Source organism: Cetorhinus maximus, chromosome 26 (genome assembly GCF_964194155.1).
Source record: "Cetorhinus maximus chromosome 26, sCetMax3.hap1.1, whole genome shotgun sequence".
Taxonomy (NCBI): domain Eukaryota; kingdom Metazoa; phylum Chordata; class Chondrichthyes; order Lamniformes; family Cetorhinidae; genus Cetorhinus; species Cetorhinus maximus.
The window spans coordinates 16,418,280-16,436,030 of NC_135904.1; the positions used below are offsets into that span (position 1 = coordinate 16,418,280).

Here is a 17,751-nt window from a genome sequence, read left to right on the forward strand (position 1 = left end):
ATTGTCAAGATAATACAATTACATAACACAACAGTACAAAACAAGAAAACTGAAGCAATTCTTTGGAGAATCTTGAATGGAGACATCTTTATCCAGCCTCCTGTTTTAGTGGATTGTAAGGGCTACAAACGAAATGAGTCTGACTTGTCTCGGTCCAGTTCTAAGTGGGCACGAGTTCACAAGCACAAAGTTATCTTCAATTCAGTCCTAAATGGTAGGTGTACTCAGGTAAGTCTAAAAGATGACCCGGTGAGAAATTAACTTATACCTACACTTAGAAATGTTCTTGTGAAAGTTGACACCAAAGCACATTGTCACTGCAATGCGGAGGGAGATTTTCTTTGCGTCTGACTATTTTAGACCTGGCCAGGGACTGATGCAATGAATATTCAAAATGGGAAGTGTTCTACACCCCTATCATTATCATCTCTCAGAGGACAACATGCATTAAAAAAAGTATTACTCTTCAGTTTGACAAAATTTGATATTTTAAAGAGAACCCAAGAGCAAGCTAAAAGTGCTTAGCTCCATGCAAACCCTGTTTTAAAGAAAAGTTTGTAAAAGGAACCGCATTCACAATTAGACTTTTCTTTAAAGCAGGTTAACAAGTTATCCAAAAAATACAAGGCGGATTGGCCATTTAAAAAATTTATCACATCCTTCAGGCATTAGTTGTAGGAGCAGTGGTTGAGATAGAGGTTAAAGGGAGGGACCAGTAGGATTATTACATTTATTTGAAGTCACAACACATTTAATTTAAAAAGTTATTTGTTTCACACCAGAACCTGGAGTATTATTTCTCCCTCAATAAAATTAACTGGAGAAGCGGAAATTACAATGGAGTGAACGAGGCTGCATTGGAAAAACATTAAGAAATGTTTTTCAGTCTCCTCTATGTTGGAGAGACTAAACGTAAACTGGGTGACCGCTTTACGGAACACCTTCACTCAGTCCGCAAACATGACCCAGACCTTCCTGTCGCTTGCCATTTCAACACACCACCCTGTTCTCATGCCCACATGTCCGTCCTTCAGCCTGTTGCAATGTTCCAGTGAAGCCCAACACAAACTAGAGGAACAGCACCTCATCTTCTGATTAGGCACTTCACAGTCTTCCAAACTTAACATTGAGTTCAACAACTTGAGACCACGAACTCTCTCCTCCATCGTTACCCCCTTTTTAATACAATTTTTAAAAAAATTTTACTTTATTCATTAAATTTTTTTTTTTATTATCCTTTTCCCCAATTCTCCCAGCCCCACCAATAGGGCCATCTGTCACCTGTTTTTATCTTTTGCTTTCACAGAGCACTGACCCTTGTTCTGCTATTAACACATTCTGCCATCTTACCTTTATGACACTATCAGCACCTTCTTTAATCTTTATCATTACCATCAACACTCCCTTTGCCAATTTTCTCCTTAGCTCCCACCTATGCCTGACCTTCCAATTTGCTCCACCCCCTCAAACAGTATAAAATCCATCACAATGAGTCATACAGACTCGAAACATTGACTCTGTTTCTCTCACCACGGATGCTGCCAGACCTGCTGAGTTTTTCCAGCATTTTCTGTTTTTATTTCAGGTTCCCAGCATCCACAGTATTTTGCTTTTATATAAGATGTTACTATTTTGATTAGAAAATCACCACAAAAACAAACTGCGTTTTGTCCAGCTGAGATGAGCAAAACACATCACCTACAGAAATAGAACTTTGAATGCAAGAATTAGGAGCAGGAGTAGGCCATTCAGCCCTCGAGCCTGTACTGCCATTCAGTAAGATCATGGCTAATCTGATTGTGACCTTAACTCCACTTTCCTGCCTGCCCCTCATAACCCTCGACTCCCTTGTCGAGCAAAAAAAATATTCGCTGAGAAACATGTCCCAATAAGGAATTGGTGTTGAGTCTAAAATTTGAGATTTAAATCATGAACAACAGATGGAGTAAACAACAACTTGCATTTATATAGCACCTTCAATATATAAAAAGCCCCAAAGCACTTCACAGGAACATTAGCAAAGAGAATTGGATACTAAGCCATGTAAGAAGATATTAAAACAGGTGATCAAAAGTTTGGTCAAGGAGGTAGGTTTTGAGGAGAATCTTAAAGGAGGAGAGATAGGGACATTTAGGGAGAAAATTCCAGAGCTTAGGGCCTAAGCGCTGAAGGCAAGGCTGCCAATAATAGAACAATTAAAATCAGAGGTGCACAAGTGGACAGAATTGGAGCAGAGTTCTTGGACAGTTGTAGGGTTGGAGGTAATTGAAATAGGGAAGGGCGAGGCCATGGAGGGATTTGAAAATAAATATGCAGAATTTTGGAATTCAGGCTTTGCAGTACCAGGATACAATGGAAGTCGGTGAGAACAGGAGTGAGGGGTGTACAGGGCTTGGTCCTAGTAAGGATACAGAGTTTTGGATGTGCTTAAGTTTATGTAGGGTGAAAGGTGGAAGGCCAGCCAGAACAGCATTGGAATACTCAAGTCTAGAAGTAACAAATACATGGATGAGAGTTTCATCAGGTAAGTTGAGGAATGGGCAGTCGACTGATGTCTCAGTATTAGAAGTAGGCAATCTTAGTGATGAAGGGAGTCTGGGACTGGGAGGGTCAGATGCAACACCAAGGTTGAGAACAGTCTGGTTCAGCCATAAATAGTTGCCAAGAAGAAGAATTGAGTCGGTGGCTAGAGCTTGTGGTGAATAGTTAGAGGAAATTTCTGCTTATCCAGTACTAAATGTCAGACAAACAGTGTAGCCAATTACAGACACAGGAAGGGTTGAGGGTGGTGGTGAAGTAGAGCTGGCTATCATTAGCATACATGTGGAACCTGTCTTCAATGATGTTGCCAAGGGGCAGCATATAGATGAAAAATAGGAGAAGATGAAGGATAGATGTTTGGGTCAGACTACGAAAGCGTGAGGAAAGAGATGGTCTGGCAAAAACTGGATAGATAAAATGGAAGCTGGTGAGGGAATTACCACCCAGCTGGACGATGGAGGGAAGAGTTTGATGGAGGATTCTATTAGCAACCGTGTCAAAAGCTGCAGACAGGTCAAGAAGGACAAGGTGGGATAGTTTCCTCAGGTTACAGTCACATGGGATGTCATTCCTGTGACAAGAAAACCTGATTGGAGGAATTTAAACATGGTATCACAGGAGAAATAGGTATAGATTCAGGAGACAAATCTGTGTGAATGAACATTACTTTCTCCACACTACAAATGCCACCATCAATACTTTTTTTTTAAACATTATCCTCACCCTTTCTCTTCAAAGCATAAGTCTTGATGATATTGGCAGAACTTCTTCGCATTTGTCTTATTGATCCCAACATGACATTGGGAGTAAGCATGATGAAAGTTAAAATAGCACTCAGGTTCATTATCATTGCTCATGGATGAATGTCAGCACATTGTTGGCTTCAGAATTTTCCTAAGTCAGATCCTCAAGTGAAATCAATACAATTCCCTGCACCTAACCTAAAAAAAAGTGCTCATTTTTTAGAAGCAGTATTAAATGGAACACTTCAGCTGAATACTTTTAAAAAGCGGTAAGAGCACTTTCAGATAAGTAATTCTGTGACCCTTATCCAAATGAGTGGGACTTCCCGCATCTGGTCCCATTTTATTTGTTCAGTCGTAGTCAATGATTGCCTTTCCTCAAGCTTTCGGTTCTGACTCAAGCATCTATCCTTGGCCACCTCCTCAAGCATCTATCCTTGGCCACCTCCTCAAGCATCTATCCTTGGCCACCTCCTCAAGCATCTATCCTTGGCCACCTCCTCAAGCATCTATCCTTGGCCACCTCCTCCTTCTTAATATCTAAATTCAGAATTTTCATGCTAGTTGTACTGCATTCTTAAAAAAGGGAGTTTAGAACTTAATTCCAATATTCTAACAAGTTAAAGTTAGTCAAACTGATTTTTAATATGCATTCATATTTCTTTTACACAAAAGGGCACACACAATTATTCATGTAATTTTAGTAATGACCAATGTAGTTTTCTCAAAAGATTTTTAAAAAAATCTACACTTCTGATTCACATTTTTTCCTAAAGATTATACCTATATTTTTTGAAATGAACTGACAGTGGGCTACGTATTTTCCTTTTTGTAAACAGGTGCACAGCACTTCCTACGTCACTTACAAATAACGCATCTTTCCCTAACTCTCAAAGATCTTTGTAGGTATGAAGCTCAACTGAGCAAAATGGCAAGTGTTACAAGAGGCAAAGTAACACTAAATATTCAATTCTTCACACTGAAAAATAAAAGAAACACAACCCTTCAGATTGAAGTTGTAACAAAATCCATTTATTGCAGATTTGTCAAATGAAATATTAACCAGAGAACAAGTCTTCATCGCCAGTACATTTAAAAACAAAATCTAAGGCCACAACATTGCGACACAATTCATGCGCTAAAAGTTCACTGCATCAGTTATTCCACTTGACTCTTCAGAATGAAGTCACAGATCTCCACATGTTCAGAATCATCATCTGTAACTGTATTCTTCCACATCATATATGCTCAATATGGATGGGAAAGCAAAATAACCTTCGCCAAATTTATGAATAGTAAGAGAAGGCAAGAAAAATAAACACAAATTAACCTAGTTTTAAAAGCACAACATTTTCACACAAATCAAAGGCATAATGGGTTTCTTTCTTATCCAACCTCCCAAAAATTAGAACATAAACAAATGTGATAACCATCACAACGCTTAACCCAGTTTTGCAACAGTGTCAGATTTTCAGATGCTCAAACATATTTTTACTAATCACCAGGTTTACATTCAGTCCCCTCTGTATGATTTTTTTTTGATAATCAAAATACAAAACTAAACAAGGGTGGGACTATAGTTAAACATGTGCACATGCTGCGTTTCCTTTCAGAAGTGATTCAACCCATTAAAACCTGTTAAACTCATACCCTAAAGAGAGACGGCGGGGTAGATTTGCAACTTGCTGCTTGGTCGTTGATGTTGGAGTGGTAGAACAATTGAAACATGGAATGAAAATCAAGCAATTTCTTTCTCAAATTGTCAAAATGCAATGTCAGCTTCATACCAGGGCAGCAGGTGGAAAATCTATCCATTTATTTTGTGGGTGTCAGGGGTGAGGTGAGGAGGAGGAGGAGGGTGGAGAGAGAGAGAAAGAGAATGAGGCTTAGGGAAAATAAAATTTAAGAATTCAAGTCAACTCAGGACTCCAATGGAGGGGCGTTTTGTTATTCATTTTTATTAAGCTTAAGAACCAGATATTATCAGATATTGTGCTCAAACCAGTGTGAATTCTTTAGTTTATTGAAATATGATTGTATTAATGATGTGCCCTTGAGCCTAAGTTTAAAATAACTATCAGCAATTTTACAGTTTTGTGGCACTATACCATTAAGAATCATCAAAAGACAAGATTTGTTGCCAGAGATTATTCTCAGATAAAATAGTTGGTTAAAATGACATTTTAAATAAGACTTAAAATTTTCAACAGCAAGAGATGTCCAGCAATTTGTTAACTATCATAATTTCAAATGCAACTCCTTAATTCTCTTGCTGAAATATCCTCAACAACAGCTTTATTAAAAAAAAATTTGGTAAAGTAAAATAAGATTCATCACAATTGTGCACCAAATTACTCTGAAAGCACCTGGCAAAAAAAAAAGGTCACATGTTTAAATATCTGAAAATCAAGTAGAAAAACATACGGCAAATAATAGGATTGACGTGCAATGTTACCACATGGAAATATAATAACTACTCAAAAATCTCAAAATAATTTTGTATATAATTGGTACTTGATATTCTGTTGGTACTGATGAATGGCCCCACCTTATATATTAACTTCACTCAGATAACCAAACTGCTTGTGCATTTTCAATATCATCTGTTTTGATTTGATTACCAGCATTTTGGGTTTCCTTTTTATTACTATTTTCTATTAACAGCAAGTATTTTACACGGTCTCTGTAACTATAGTGTATACTTAAAATTGCCTGAAAAAGTAAATTGCCTCCCTTTTATAGCAGACAGCAGTGAAATAGATATAGTTTAATAAAGTGTTTGATATATGAAAGGCAAAACACCGTGATCTACTCTGGGTATCCCTTGTTCAATGTGTGCAATTTCTCCATTTTAACATTTGAACTGCCATCAAAACATTTTGCTATATTTATCTATAAGTTATGCAAGACAAATACTCAGAACTGAAATTGCCACAGTAAGGCTCAGCTGACTGAATGCATTCAAGGCAGATCCTTGTCACTGCTGAGTGATGCCTCCCACTCTGCATTCAGCAGTGACTAAAAATCTCACGCAGATAAGAGCACAGCAAACACTCCACCGCAAACAGCTCCACCACTCAGAGACCAATCAATCAATCAGAGTGAACAAATTGGGTATGAAGGGACCTTAGCAAATATACGCAATTGTTCACAGTTTTATGACAACCAACCTCTGCAGATTGCCTATCCTAAATCTACTTCCTATTGTGCCTCCAACTTGCAGCTGCTGCCTAGTTTGAAATCTGCCAAGGCTGAAATGTTTCTCCCTTTTATTAGCACATATTGCAGTAGCTATTTTTCTCTGAAAATAAAGCCAGGAACAGCAGATAAGAGGAGAATTATACCTATTATGCCTACAATCTTTTTAAGCAATGTTTGAAGTTCGAAGCATCCAAATCAAAATTTGAAAAACAATATACATTTAGAAGACACACCATTTGGTGAACTAGGAAGAGATTATCACTTCAGCTGGGATGGCTAGCTTGGAATGTGCCTCATGATTTGAAAAGCCTGTTACTACTTGCTTTTGAGGCTCTCATTTTAAGAATAGCCATTCTGATGAGGTAATGGGGGTGCTATCAGTGCCTAAGAAAACCCAACCCAACACGAATCAGCACTTCCAGAATAGGAGTGGACAAAATGTGGGGGTTGGGGGGGAGGGGGGGGCAGGTAGGTTAGAAACAAGTTAAGAGCACAATCAGATTAAATAATATACTTTTTGGATTTTCTTCAGTCGACTTGGTCATCATTTCACAGGTAAATGAACTACTACAGGGTCAAAATTCAGAGTTCCAGGTTAGGGAATTTGCACTGTTATGGAGAATAATCTACAGAATTTGATTACTGTTAAACATTAACCCCTATGCTAATATCCAATCAACCCTACTTGAGCAACCAGTGCTTAAATATAATCATTGAAACTCACTCAAAATAGACTGAGGTCAAGCCCGCAAATCTGGCACATTCACTGATACCTCCTGTCTGGTACTCATATCTTAGGCCTGGTTCTTACCTCCTTGGCTCTGACTTTGTACCACATTAGCACCCAACCAGTCTGAATGCTCAAGTGATGTAAATGCAGCTGTGCTATCCCAGAATTTCAACAGTTGGGAAGGTGCAGGCAAAAACTGACTTTCTTCTCCTCTTTGATGGTCATGAGTAAATTATTTTATAAACCAAGTGATAGCTAGTTGTACATTGTAAATAAGGCAAAGAGAAATCATATCAATTATAAAACAAGGTGGTAATAAAAGCTTATGTGGATGAGCTTTTAAAGGGGGAACTGTGGTCATAAAATCACATAAAAGGTGTAACTATATACATTCTGGAATCACTGGGTAACCATCATAAATATTTGGCCAATTTTCACTGGATAGCTTAGGTGGATATTGCCACAATCTCCTCCAGGGAAAAAATGTACTCTGTTTGGTACAATCAGATTCCGAACAGATATTGCAGTGCTTACGACAGTGTGACTTTCACTATTTAATAGGCCTCTTCAATCCAGTCAGAATGTACAAAACTAGTCATCCTTGCTAGTTTCAGCTTTATGGCTGCACAATCCAAATGGCTTTATTTAAAAATTAATGTATCAGCACTAGGATTTAGTGCTCGGGTGTTTGAAGGAGCTGGTTAATTAAAACATAGGACCAATGCACTATTCTTTTTTTTCTGCAGCGACAAATTGCATTCTCCTAGTGCCAAGCTCTGCCCACAACTTTGTGATATAGTCTCAGAGCTAAGTCGCTAATACAGGAACGAAGAAAAAATTGTCCTCTCTTCTTTCCTCCCACATTCAATGGAGACTATTTCCACAATCAGATCAACAAACTAATTTTTAGCAAAAAAGATGAATGCATGAGCATGGAGACAAAAGGAAGACTGAGACTCAGCACACTATTACTCATGAATCAGAGTGGGAAGTCTGTTTATCTGGGGAGATGTTGAGATTAGTCCATACCAGTTCACATTCAGGTTTAGAGAATGGAATGATTAAAAATAGCAAACACTTTGTAGAATTCAACACACAGCTGCATTACTCACTGAATACTGAAATGATGGTGTGAATTGACAATGTGAAATCATATCGCTCTTGCAACTGCAGTGTTTAGACTATCTGTTTTATATTGCTCCATGGGTTTAACTCAAATTGTATTTACTCAACCAGCCAACTCCACATTCAAGATGACCACAATTCTCTAACTGAAGGCAATTTGGTTTTATGATTTTGCCCACAGCATACCCTAGCAGAGCAGTAAGCTAGCTGTATTGATGAAACAGTACTTGCCATTTTTAGACATTCTGCAATTGACCACCTTGAAAACAAATGCTTAAATGCAGCTTAATGTCTCTTCCATACTAGCACATTGGGTTCTGCTTCATATAATTGATGTAATTCCGCTTTTTAAAAAGAATAAAGTCCTGTGATTCCCACTATCATCATCTGAAATTAAGACTATTGCTTAGAACTAAAGGCAATACTCTGTCTTACCTTTGGTTTTAACTTGGAGATTATGAACAAATGGCTTCTTCAACCCAGTTATTATGTATAAACCTACTTAGTATGCAAACAGGACTTCTAGGTAATTAGCTAAATGCACTCTCCATTCAGTCTCATTTTGCACAAATTCATAAGTTAAGGTCATATTTAGATAGAATTTAATTAATTTTTGCAGAGCTCAGTCTCAGAGCAATTACACTTATCTCTGCCCAGACCCACTCATGTGCCAGACAATTGGAAAGCACAACAGCCAATGCATGCAAGATGTAAAACGGGCTACAGATTTGAAATTGCTTTACACCTAAATTCAATCCAGCAAAAAGAGTAATTCCTGTGGACCAGACTGCAGCAAATAAGCACACACTGGAAACCAACAGAAACTTTGCTATTGTAATATAAAAGAGGGGTAGAGGAAGCACAAGGAAACACAAAATTAACAGCAGCTCACACTTACACTGAAGATGTTCAAGGTAAAATACTGCCTTTTCCTTTTACCGTATTCCAGTGCCGTGCCAGGGTATACAATTCCATTCGCATAGATTTAAGCAAAAAGAAATTCAAATCCTCCTCCCCCAGAAACCTACAGATGTGACCAATCCGTGCCTCAGAAGCCAAAGTCTCCACCTCCGATAAGTTATATGGAACAACATTGTTATCATTAGCCGTTCTGTAGGTCTGGATTCTGTTCTGCATTTAATGGTGACTCTGGTAGGAGGATCCTGCATAGGGATAATCTTTGTACGCTGTATCACCAGCTCTGTTGAAAGTAAAGAACTTGATTATTACCTTGCAGAGATTTGTAAGCTTTTTTTAATTTTTAAAAACAATCCTTTTATTTCTATATTTCTATTCCAACATCTGTTTAGGTCATAATGTTTAGAAAGAAAGCTCTAAAAACAGACTAAATTAAGAACTTGAATTAATATAATCCTCAGGATTTCCCATAGTCAATAAATGACTTTTCAATTACAGCCACAGCTGTTTAGACAAATGCAGCAAACAGTTTTACACACTTCAAACAATACACGAGACGAATGACCACATCATTTGTTCTTGGTTGACCTTGCCCGAGGGAGGAATGTTGGCCAGTTAATGGGAGAAAACCCAACTTTTTGAATGGTGCCATGGAATCAGACATCTGATCTAAAAAAAGGCACCTCCAACAATGCAGCACTCCCTCAGCTGAGCCTATGCATTCAAGTCTGCCGTGTGAGCTTGGAGCAACAACCTTATGGCCCAAAGGTGGAAAAACTACCAATTGAGCTTAACTGCAACATCAGCCATGATAACACTTGATAGAAAAGTTTTAGAAGCTGTGGAATTAAAACATTATGCTGAGTGACAAATAGCTGATCAGGGATTTATATTATTTTGATTTCTATTTTTAGGGCAGCATTGTGAGTAGAATATCCAGAGAAAAAGTGGTTATCTCTGCCCACTCCCTTGAGTTCCCAATTATGTCACATGGGAGGCACTGAGCACAGGCTGGAGGGAGAGGGAGCTGAATTTTCTACTGTCAGTGCATTACTGATAAGCTGGCACGAGTAAAGAATGGAAAATCCTACTTGTAGGGGAATGAAAATGGTACTGCAATCACAAATTATTCAAAAGTGAAAAGATACCACCTTTTTAGATCTTAATCAATGATTTGCGTTTATGTAATGGTTTTAACATTGCAGAAAGGATAAACAATGAATGGGAAAGAGAAGAGTGAATTAAATTGGTTTTAACAGCCGAGAGAAAAACACAGTTGGAAGAAAGTGCCTTTTAGCATGTTTTTGAAAGCAGAGAGGCTCAGAGCAGGAGGAATTTTGGGAGGGTCAAGATGAGTAGAAGAGTAACCACTCATGATAAAGCAAAGAGAATGAGGATTGAGTTACCAAATCTACAAACCAATTAAGATACTAAAGGTCACTCATACTCACATCAAATTTAATAAACCTTCCCATGGGCTAGCACATTGAACTAGAGAATTCTTACAGGACACACCGAAGAGCGTTTTCCTGTATCACTTTACTATGAGGTAGGAACGCTACCCATCACATCAGAAGACCTCCTGATCACTACAGGAGAATTTTAACTTGCAGGGACTGTGTGAACAAAATACCCTTGGTAATGGTGATTAGCCATAGTCAACACAGGACCAATAGAGCGAGGCAATTGGTTATATACAGCTTGAGGGCCACCCACCACTCCACAAGCGTGGGGCAAGGCAAGTAAGCAGGCTTCCATGAGCTGAAAAATATCCTTACATTCTGAAATGTTACAACACTGTCAAATAGACATTGTTGCCATAAGAACTCACTCATATGTAATGTGCCAATCCTGGTATTTAAACACTTTAAACTGGAAATAATCAATATCAATCAACGAACACAGTCCATCTTTAGACCATCTCAAATATTTGTAAGTGGATTTCAGGCTCCTTGTACATTGTGCACTATTGAATTAAATAGTAATTGATTCACTAGAAGCTTAGAAGGCTTCCTGTGTCCAGCGATGCGTGAGGTAGATGAAGCACACACTTACGTCAGTTTCCATAGCTCGCTTGCCCTGGAATGGATCGTTAACCTGAAGCCAGAGGCTATAACAAGGACATCAGTCCACATGGCAAATCAGGAGATTCTCCTGCGCTTACCGCCTGGGGCGTGTTGGAATGATTTGCAGCTTGATAAATTAATCTGTTTAGCCACGTTAAGACTACACTTCCGTGACCAAGTCCCGGAGTGTGCCATGAAACTGGAGCTTCTGGCTCAGAGGTAGGGGCGCTACCCATTGCATCACAAGACCTCCTTATTCATTATAGGAGAATTTTAATTTGTAGGGACTATGCGTGAGAAAAATATCCTTGGTAATGGTAATTAGCCATAGTCCACATAGGACCATTAGAGAGAGGCAATTGGTTATATATATCTTGAGGTGCACCACTTCACAAGCCTGGAGCAAGGTGAGGAGGCAGGCTTCAAACTGAAAAATATCTTTACATTCTGAAATGTTACAATGCTGTCAAACAGACATAGTTGCTACTGCCCCTTGACTTTGTGAGCAAATTAACAGTTTTTCACCTAGAAAAATTAAGTTCAAATTAAAATACACACAGAATGAGGGAAAAATCTAGACTCTTTTTGGACCATAATTGCTACAATCTCTCAACATCAATTCAATGCCCTCTAATTCCCATCCACCACACACGGATCTGCTTAAAATCTCTGAGGGAAATTGCTGGAATCTATTATTAAGGAGGTTATAGCAGGGCACTTAGAAAATCTCAATGCAAACAAGCAGAGTCAACATGGTTTTGTGAAATCGTGTTTGACTAATTTATTGGAGTTCTTTGAAGAAGCAACAAGGAACATGGATTAAGGGGAACCTGCAGATGTGCTGTACTTAAGATTTCCAGAAGGCATTTGACAAGGTGCCACATCAAAAGGTTACTGTGCAAAATAAGAGCTCATGGTGCAGGGGTAACATATTAGCATGGGTAGAGAATTGGTCAACTAACAGGAAACAGAGAGTAGGCCTAAATGGGTCATTCTCGGTTTGGCAAGATGTGACACGTGGAGTGCCACAGGGATCAGTGCTGGGGCCTCAACCATTTACAATTTATAATAATGACTTGGGTGAAGGGACCAAGTGTATTGTTGCTAAATTTGCTGATGACACCAAGAAAGTAAGTTATCAAGAGGACATAAGGAGTCTACACAGGGACATAGATAGGTTAAGTGAGTGGGCAAAAAATTAGCAGATGGAGTATAATGTTGGAAAATGTGAACTTGTCCACTTTGACAGGAAGAATAGAAAAACAGCATGCTATTTAAATGAAGAGAGATTGCAGAACTCTGAGGTAGAGAGGGATCTGGGTGTCCTGGTACATAAACCAGCAAAAGTTAGTATGCAGGTATAGCAAGTGATTAGAAAGGCAAATGGAATGTTGTTGATTATTGCAAGGGGAATGTCGGGATATTTTGCCACTGTAGTATAGGGTGTAGATGAGATCACATCTTGAGTACTATGTACAGTTTTGGTAAGAAAGGATACAAATGTGTTAGAAGCAGTTCAGAGAAGGTTCCTGGGATAGGGAGGGGATTCTTATGAGGAAAGGTAGGACAGGCTGGGCCTGTATCCATTGGCGTTTAGAAGAATGAGGTGTGATCTTATTGAAACAAGATCCTGAAGGGACTTGATGGGATGGATGCTGAAAGGGTGTTTCCCCATGTGGGAAAGACTAGAACTAGGAGGCACAGTTTAAGAATATGGGATCTCCCATTTAAGACAGAGATGAGAAGAAATATTTTCTCCCAAGAGGGTTGTGAATCTTTGGAACTCTCTTCCCCATACAATGGTGAATAGATTCTTCACTAACCAGGGAGTTAAAGGTTATCAGGGGTAGGCAGAATATGGAGTCGAGGCCACATTCAGATCAGCCATGATCTTACTGAATGGCGGAGCAAGCTCGAGGGGCCAAATGGCCTACTCCTGCTCTTAATTCATATGTTCGTATGGTTCAATGAAGAGTGCAGGAGGGCATGCCAGGAGCAGCACCAGACATACCTAAAAATGAGGTGTCAACCTGGTGAAGCTATAACACAGGACAAACATGTATGCCAAACAGCAGAAGCAGCAAGCGACAGACAAGAACTAAGGAATCCCACAATCAACTGATCAGATCTAAACTCTGCAGTCCTGCCGCATCCAGTCTTGAATGGTGAAGGACAATTAAACAACTAATTGGAGGATAAAAGCAAAATACTGCAGATACTGGAAATCCAGAACAAAAACAGAAAATGCTGGAAAAACTCAGCAGGTCTAGCAGCATCTGTGAGGTGATTCCACAAATATTCCCATTCTCAATGATGGAGGAGCCCAGCACATCAGTGCAAAAGATAAGGCTGAAGCATTCGCAACAATCTTTGGCCAGAAGTGTCCAGTGGATGATCCATCTCTCCCTCCTCATGATGTTCCCAGCATCACAGATGCCAGTCGTCAGCCAATTCGATTCATTCCAGATGATATCAAGAAACAGCTGAAGGCACTGGATACTACAAAGGCTATGGGCCCTGCCAATATTCTAGCAATGGTACTGAAGACATGTGCTCTAGAACTAGCCATGCCTCTAGCCATGCTGTTCCAGTACAACTATTATATTGGTATCTATCTGGCAATGTGGAAAATTGCCCAGATATGTCCTGTCCACAAAAAGCAGGACAAATCCAAACCGGCCAATTACTACTCAATCAGCCTACTCCTGACCATCAGGAAAGCGATGAAAAGGGTAATCGACAGTGCTATCAAGTGGCACTTGCTTAGCAAGAACCTGCTCATTGACACTCAGTCTGGATTCCACCAGAGCCACTCAGCTCCTGACCTCATTACAGCCTCAAACATGGACAAACAACTGAACTCAAGAGGTAAGGTGAGAACGACTGCTCGACATAAAGGCAGCATTTGACCGAATGTGACATAAAGGAGCCCCAGTAAAACTAAGCAACTGAATGGGAATCAGAGGAAAACATTCCACTGGTTGGAGTCATACCGAGTGCAAAAGATGATGGTTGTTATTGTTGGAGGTCAATTATCTCAGTCCCAGGGCATTGCTGCAGGAGTTCCTCAAGATAGTGTCCTAGGCCCAAGCAACTTCAGTTGCTTCATCATTGACCTTCCCTCCACTATAAGGACAGAAGTGGGGATGTTCACCGATGATTGCACAATGTTTAGAACTATTCGTGACTCCTCAGATACTGAAGCAAACTGTGGACATATGCAACAAGATCTGGGCAACATTTATGCTTTGGCAGCATGTGACATTCGTGCCAACCATCTCCAACACGAGAAAATCTAACAATTTCCCCATGACATTCAAAAGCATTACTATTGCTGAATCCCCCACTATCAACATCCTGGGGGGTTACCATTGACCAGAAACTGAACTGGACCAGCCATATAAATACTGTGGTTACAAGAGCAGGTCAGGGGCTAGGAATTCTTCTTTGAGTAACTCACCTCCTGACTCCCCAAAGCCTGTCCATCATCTACAAGGCACAAGTCAAGATGTGATGGAATATTCTCCAAATGCTTGGCAGCTCCAACAACACTCAAGAGCTTGACACCATCTAGGGCAAAGCAGCCTGTTTGATTGGCCACCACTTTTAACATTCACTCCCTCCACCACCGATGCAGTGGCAGTAGTGTGTATCATCTACAAGATGCACTACAGCAACTCACCAATGCTCCTTCGACAGCATCTTCCAAACCCACAACCTCTACCATCTAGAACGACAAGGACAGCAGATGCATGGGAACAATAACAGCTCCAAGTTCCCCTCCAAGCCACACATACCAACCTGACTTGGAACTACAATGCTGTCCCTTCACTGTCCCATGGTCACAATTTAGGAGCCCACTTCCTAACATCACTGTGGGATGTGCCTACACCACGCGGACTTCTGCTATTTAAGAAAGTGGTTCACCACCACTTTCTCAAGGGCAATTAGGGATGGGCAATAAATGCTGCCCTAGCCAGCAGCACCCACATCCTGTGAAAGAAAAAAAAAGATTATACTGGGGAGATTGGATCAAGGCAAGCAAGCTGCCTTACTGAAAACCAGTGAAACATAATACCACAAACAGTCCCATCAGTTTTGGCTTGAGGTATTATTTTAACCAGGAATTTTCCCCACATTTATATCATTTCTTAACAAAAAAACACCATCTCCGCAGACAGAAATCCTCAGCAATTGTTGCATTTGTACCATAAGCTGCTTTATAGATCTCAGGGCGAGGGATTTAACTGCTTGATCACAATATTTTTTTTCTCTAAAAAGAAAGTAAGAGCATCTGCCTTAGATGAAAATAATGAAAAATAAACATGAATGCTGGAGGTCTAGAATCAAACAGAAAATGATTGGATTACATAGATCAGCCAGCCACTGAAGGAGAAAGAAAGGTTAACAATTCGATGGGATCTTTCATCAGCCTTCCTGAGGCAGAGATTAAACTGAGGCTTCATTTCAGATGCTGCTATCCATCAGCCAGGTGTCACGTCCTGCCATTGCTTACTCAAATGGGTGAACATCAGCACCTTGATAATAGACATATCAAATCTTCCCGAAACTGCTCTGAAGATGCCACTTGGAATCCTTAGGGTGGGATGCATTCAGCTGTACGGGGGACTGTTTAGAGTCCTATTAGAACTCCTTGTGTTCTCCTAATGAATTTCAAATTAAGATGCACAGCTGAAATATTTATTTTCAAACAAATACTTAGAACGAATCGAGGGAAACAAACTGAAGGTGCAAAATTGAGAATGCATAGAAAGCAGGGGTGCAGCAGTAACAGGGATAATGGATTAAGCCAGGGAAAACAGTTAACTGTAGATAGGAAGAAAATACAGCAGGGGCAGGACCGAAAAGAGAGATTAGCAGAGAAAAGGGGCAAGCAAAAAGAACCAAGAGTAAAACTACATAAAAGAGTAAAACTGAATGATCTAACTGACCAGCAAAACAGGCTTGAGGGGCGGAATGGCCTTCTTCTTTTCCTATGTAAATTATCAAAGCAAAGAGGATGACAAGTGCCGGGGGGAATGAAGAGCAACAGTAAGGTGTACAAGACTGCCAGAGAACTGGGAAGATGAAAACCATGCTATATACAGAGGACAAGCCAGGCATCTGGTTTACATCTCATCTGAAAGATGGTGCCTTTAATAGTACAGTGCTCCCTCAGTAGGATATTGAAGTGACTCTAGATTAAGTGCTTCTTTAAGTACTGTTTGTCTCATCTTAGTACAGCTTACTTCCTTTAATGTAATAAAATGTTTCAAGATGCTTCACAGGAGCACAGTCAATCAAAAATTTTGTTTTCATTCATTCATAGCATGTGGACGTCGCTGGCTAGGCCAGCATTTATTGCCCATCCCTAACTGCCCCTGAGAAGGTGATGGTAAGCTGCCTTCTTGAATTGTTGTAGTCCATGTGGTGTAGGTACACCCAGTGCTGTTAGGGAGGCAGTTCCAGGATTTTGACCTGATGACAGTGAAGGAAAGGCGATGTATTTTGAAGTCAGAAGTCAGCTTGGCAGGGACCTTCCAGGTGGTGGTGTTCCCAAGTGTCTGCTGCCTTTGTCCTTCTAGACAGTAGTTGTCCCAGGTTTGTAGTGTGCTGTCTAAGAAGCCTTGGTGAGTTCCTGCAGTGGATCTTGGAGATGGTACACACTGCTGCCACTGTGTGTCAGTGGTGGAGGCAGTGAATGTTTGTGGATGTGGTGCCAATCATGCAGGCTGCTTTGTCCTGGATGGTGTTAAGCTTCTTGAGTGTTGTTGGAGCTGCACTCATCCAGGTAAGTGGACAGTATTCCATCGCACTCCTGACTTGTGTCTTGTAGATGGTGGACAGGCTTTGGGGAGTCAGGTGGTGAGTTACTCACTGCAGGATTCCTAGTCTCTGACCTGCTCGGCTAACCACAGTATTTATATGGCTATTCCAGTTCAGTTTCTGGTCAATTGACACAAAGCCAAAGAAGGAGACATTAGGTCAGGTGACCAAAAGCTAAAAGGTCAAAGAGGTGGGTTCAGGAAATGTCCTAAAGGAAGAAAGAGGGATGGAGAAGAAATCCCAAAGCTTAGGCCCTAGATGGCTGAAGACACTACACCAATGGTAGGGTGAAAGAAGCGGGGAATGCATAAGGGTTAGAATTGTATAGCAGGAGGAAGATACACAGATGGGAAACACAAGAACACGGGAGGATTTGAACATATAGATGACATTCCTCCAAATAAGCTTAATACACTTCAACAAAGTTTTACACTATCCATCACGGAGCTGCTTTAAGTTTACCGATCAACTCAATGACGAAAGGTAGGTTTCACAAAGTACGAGGCATTTCCCATAATGAAGGGTCTCCTGGAAACAACAGCCATTTCCCTCTGAAGCATTTTAATTTCGAAGAATTTTTTTTTTAGTCACAACAGATAAA

The 17,751-nt window shown here is 40.1% G+C and overlaps 1 protein-coding gene across 2 annotated transcripts in view; it reads right to left on the reverse strand.

The window, feature by feature from the left end:
• lysmd2 (LysM, putative peptidoglycan-binding, domain containing 2) overlaps window positions 1-17,751 on the reverse strand; it is a 60,605-nt gene that overhangs the window by 7,051 nt on the left and 35,803 nt on the right. The window contains exon 3 of one of the 2 annotated variants that reach the window (XR_013573477.1): window positions 9,239-9,541. Coding sequence is in view for 1 of the 2 variants with exons in the window: in XM_078530231.1 (XP_078386357.1) it covers window positions 9,478-9,541 (64 nt within the window). In the remaining variant the exon portion in view is untranslated. Of the gene's footprint in view, window positions 1-4,294; window positions 9,542-17,751 lie in introns of those variants that run through there. The other variant, XM_078530231.1, reaches the window with a different exon arrangement.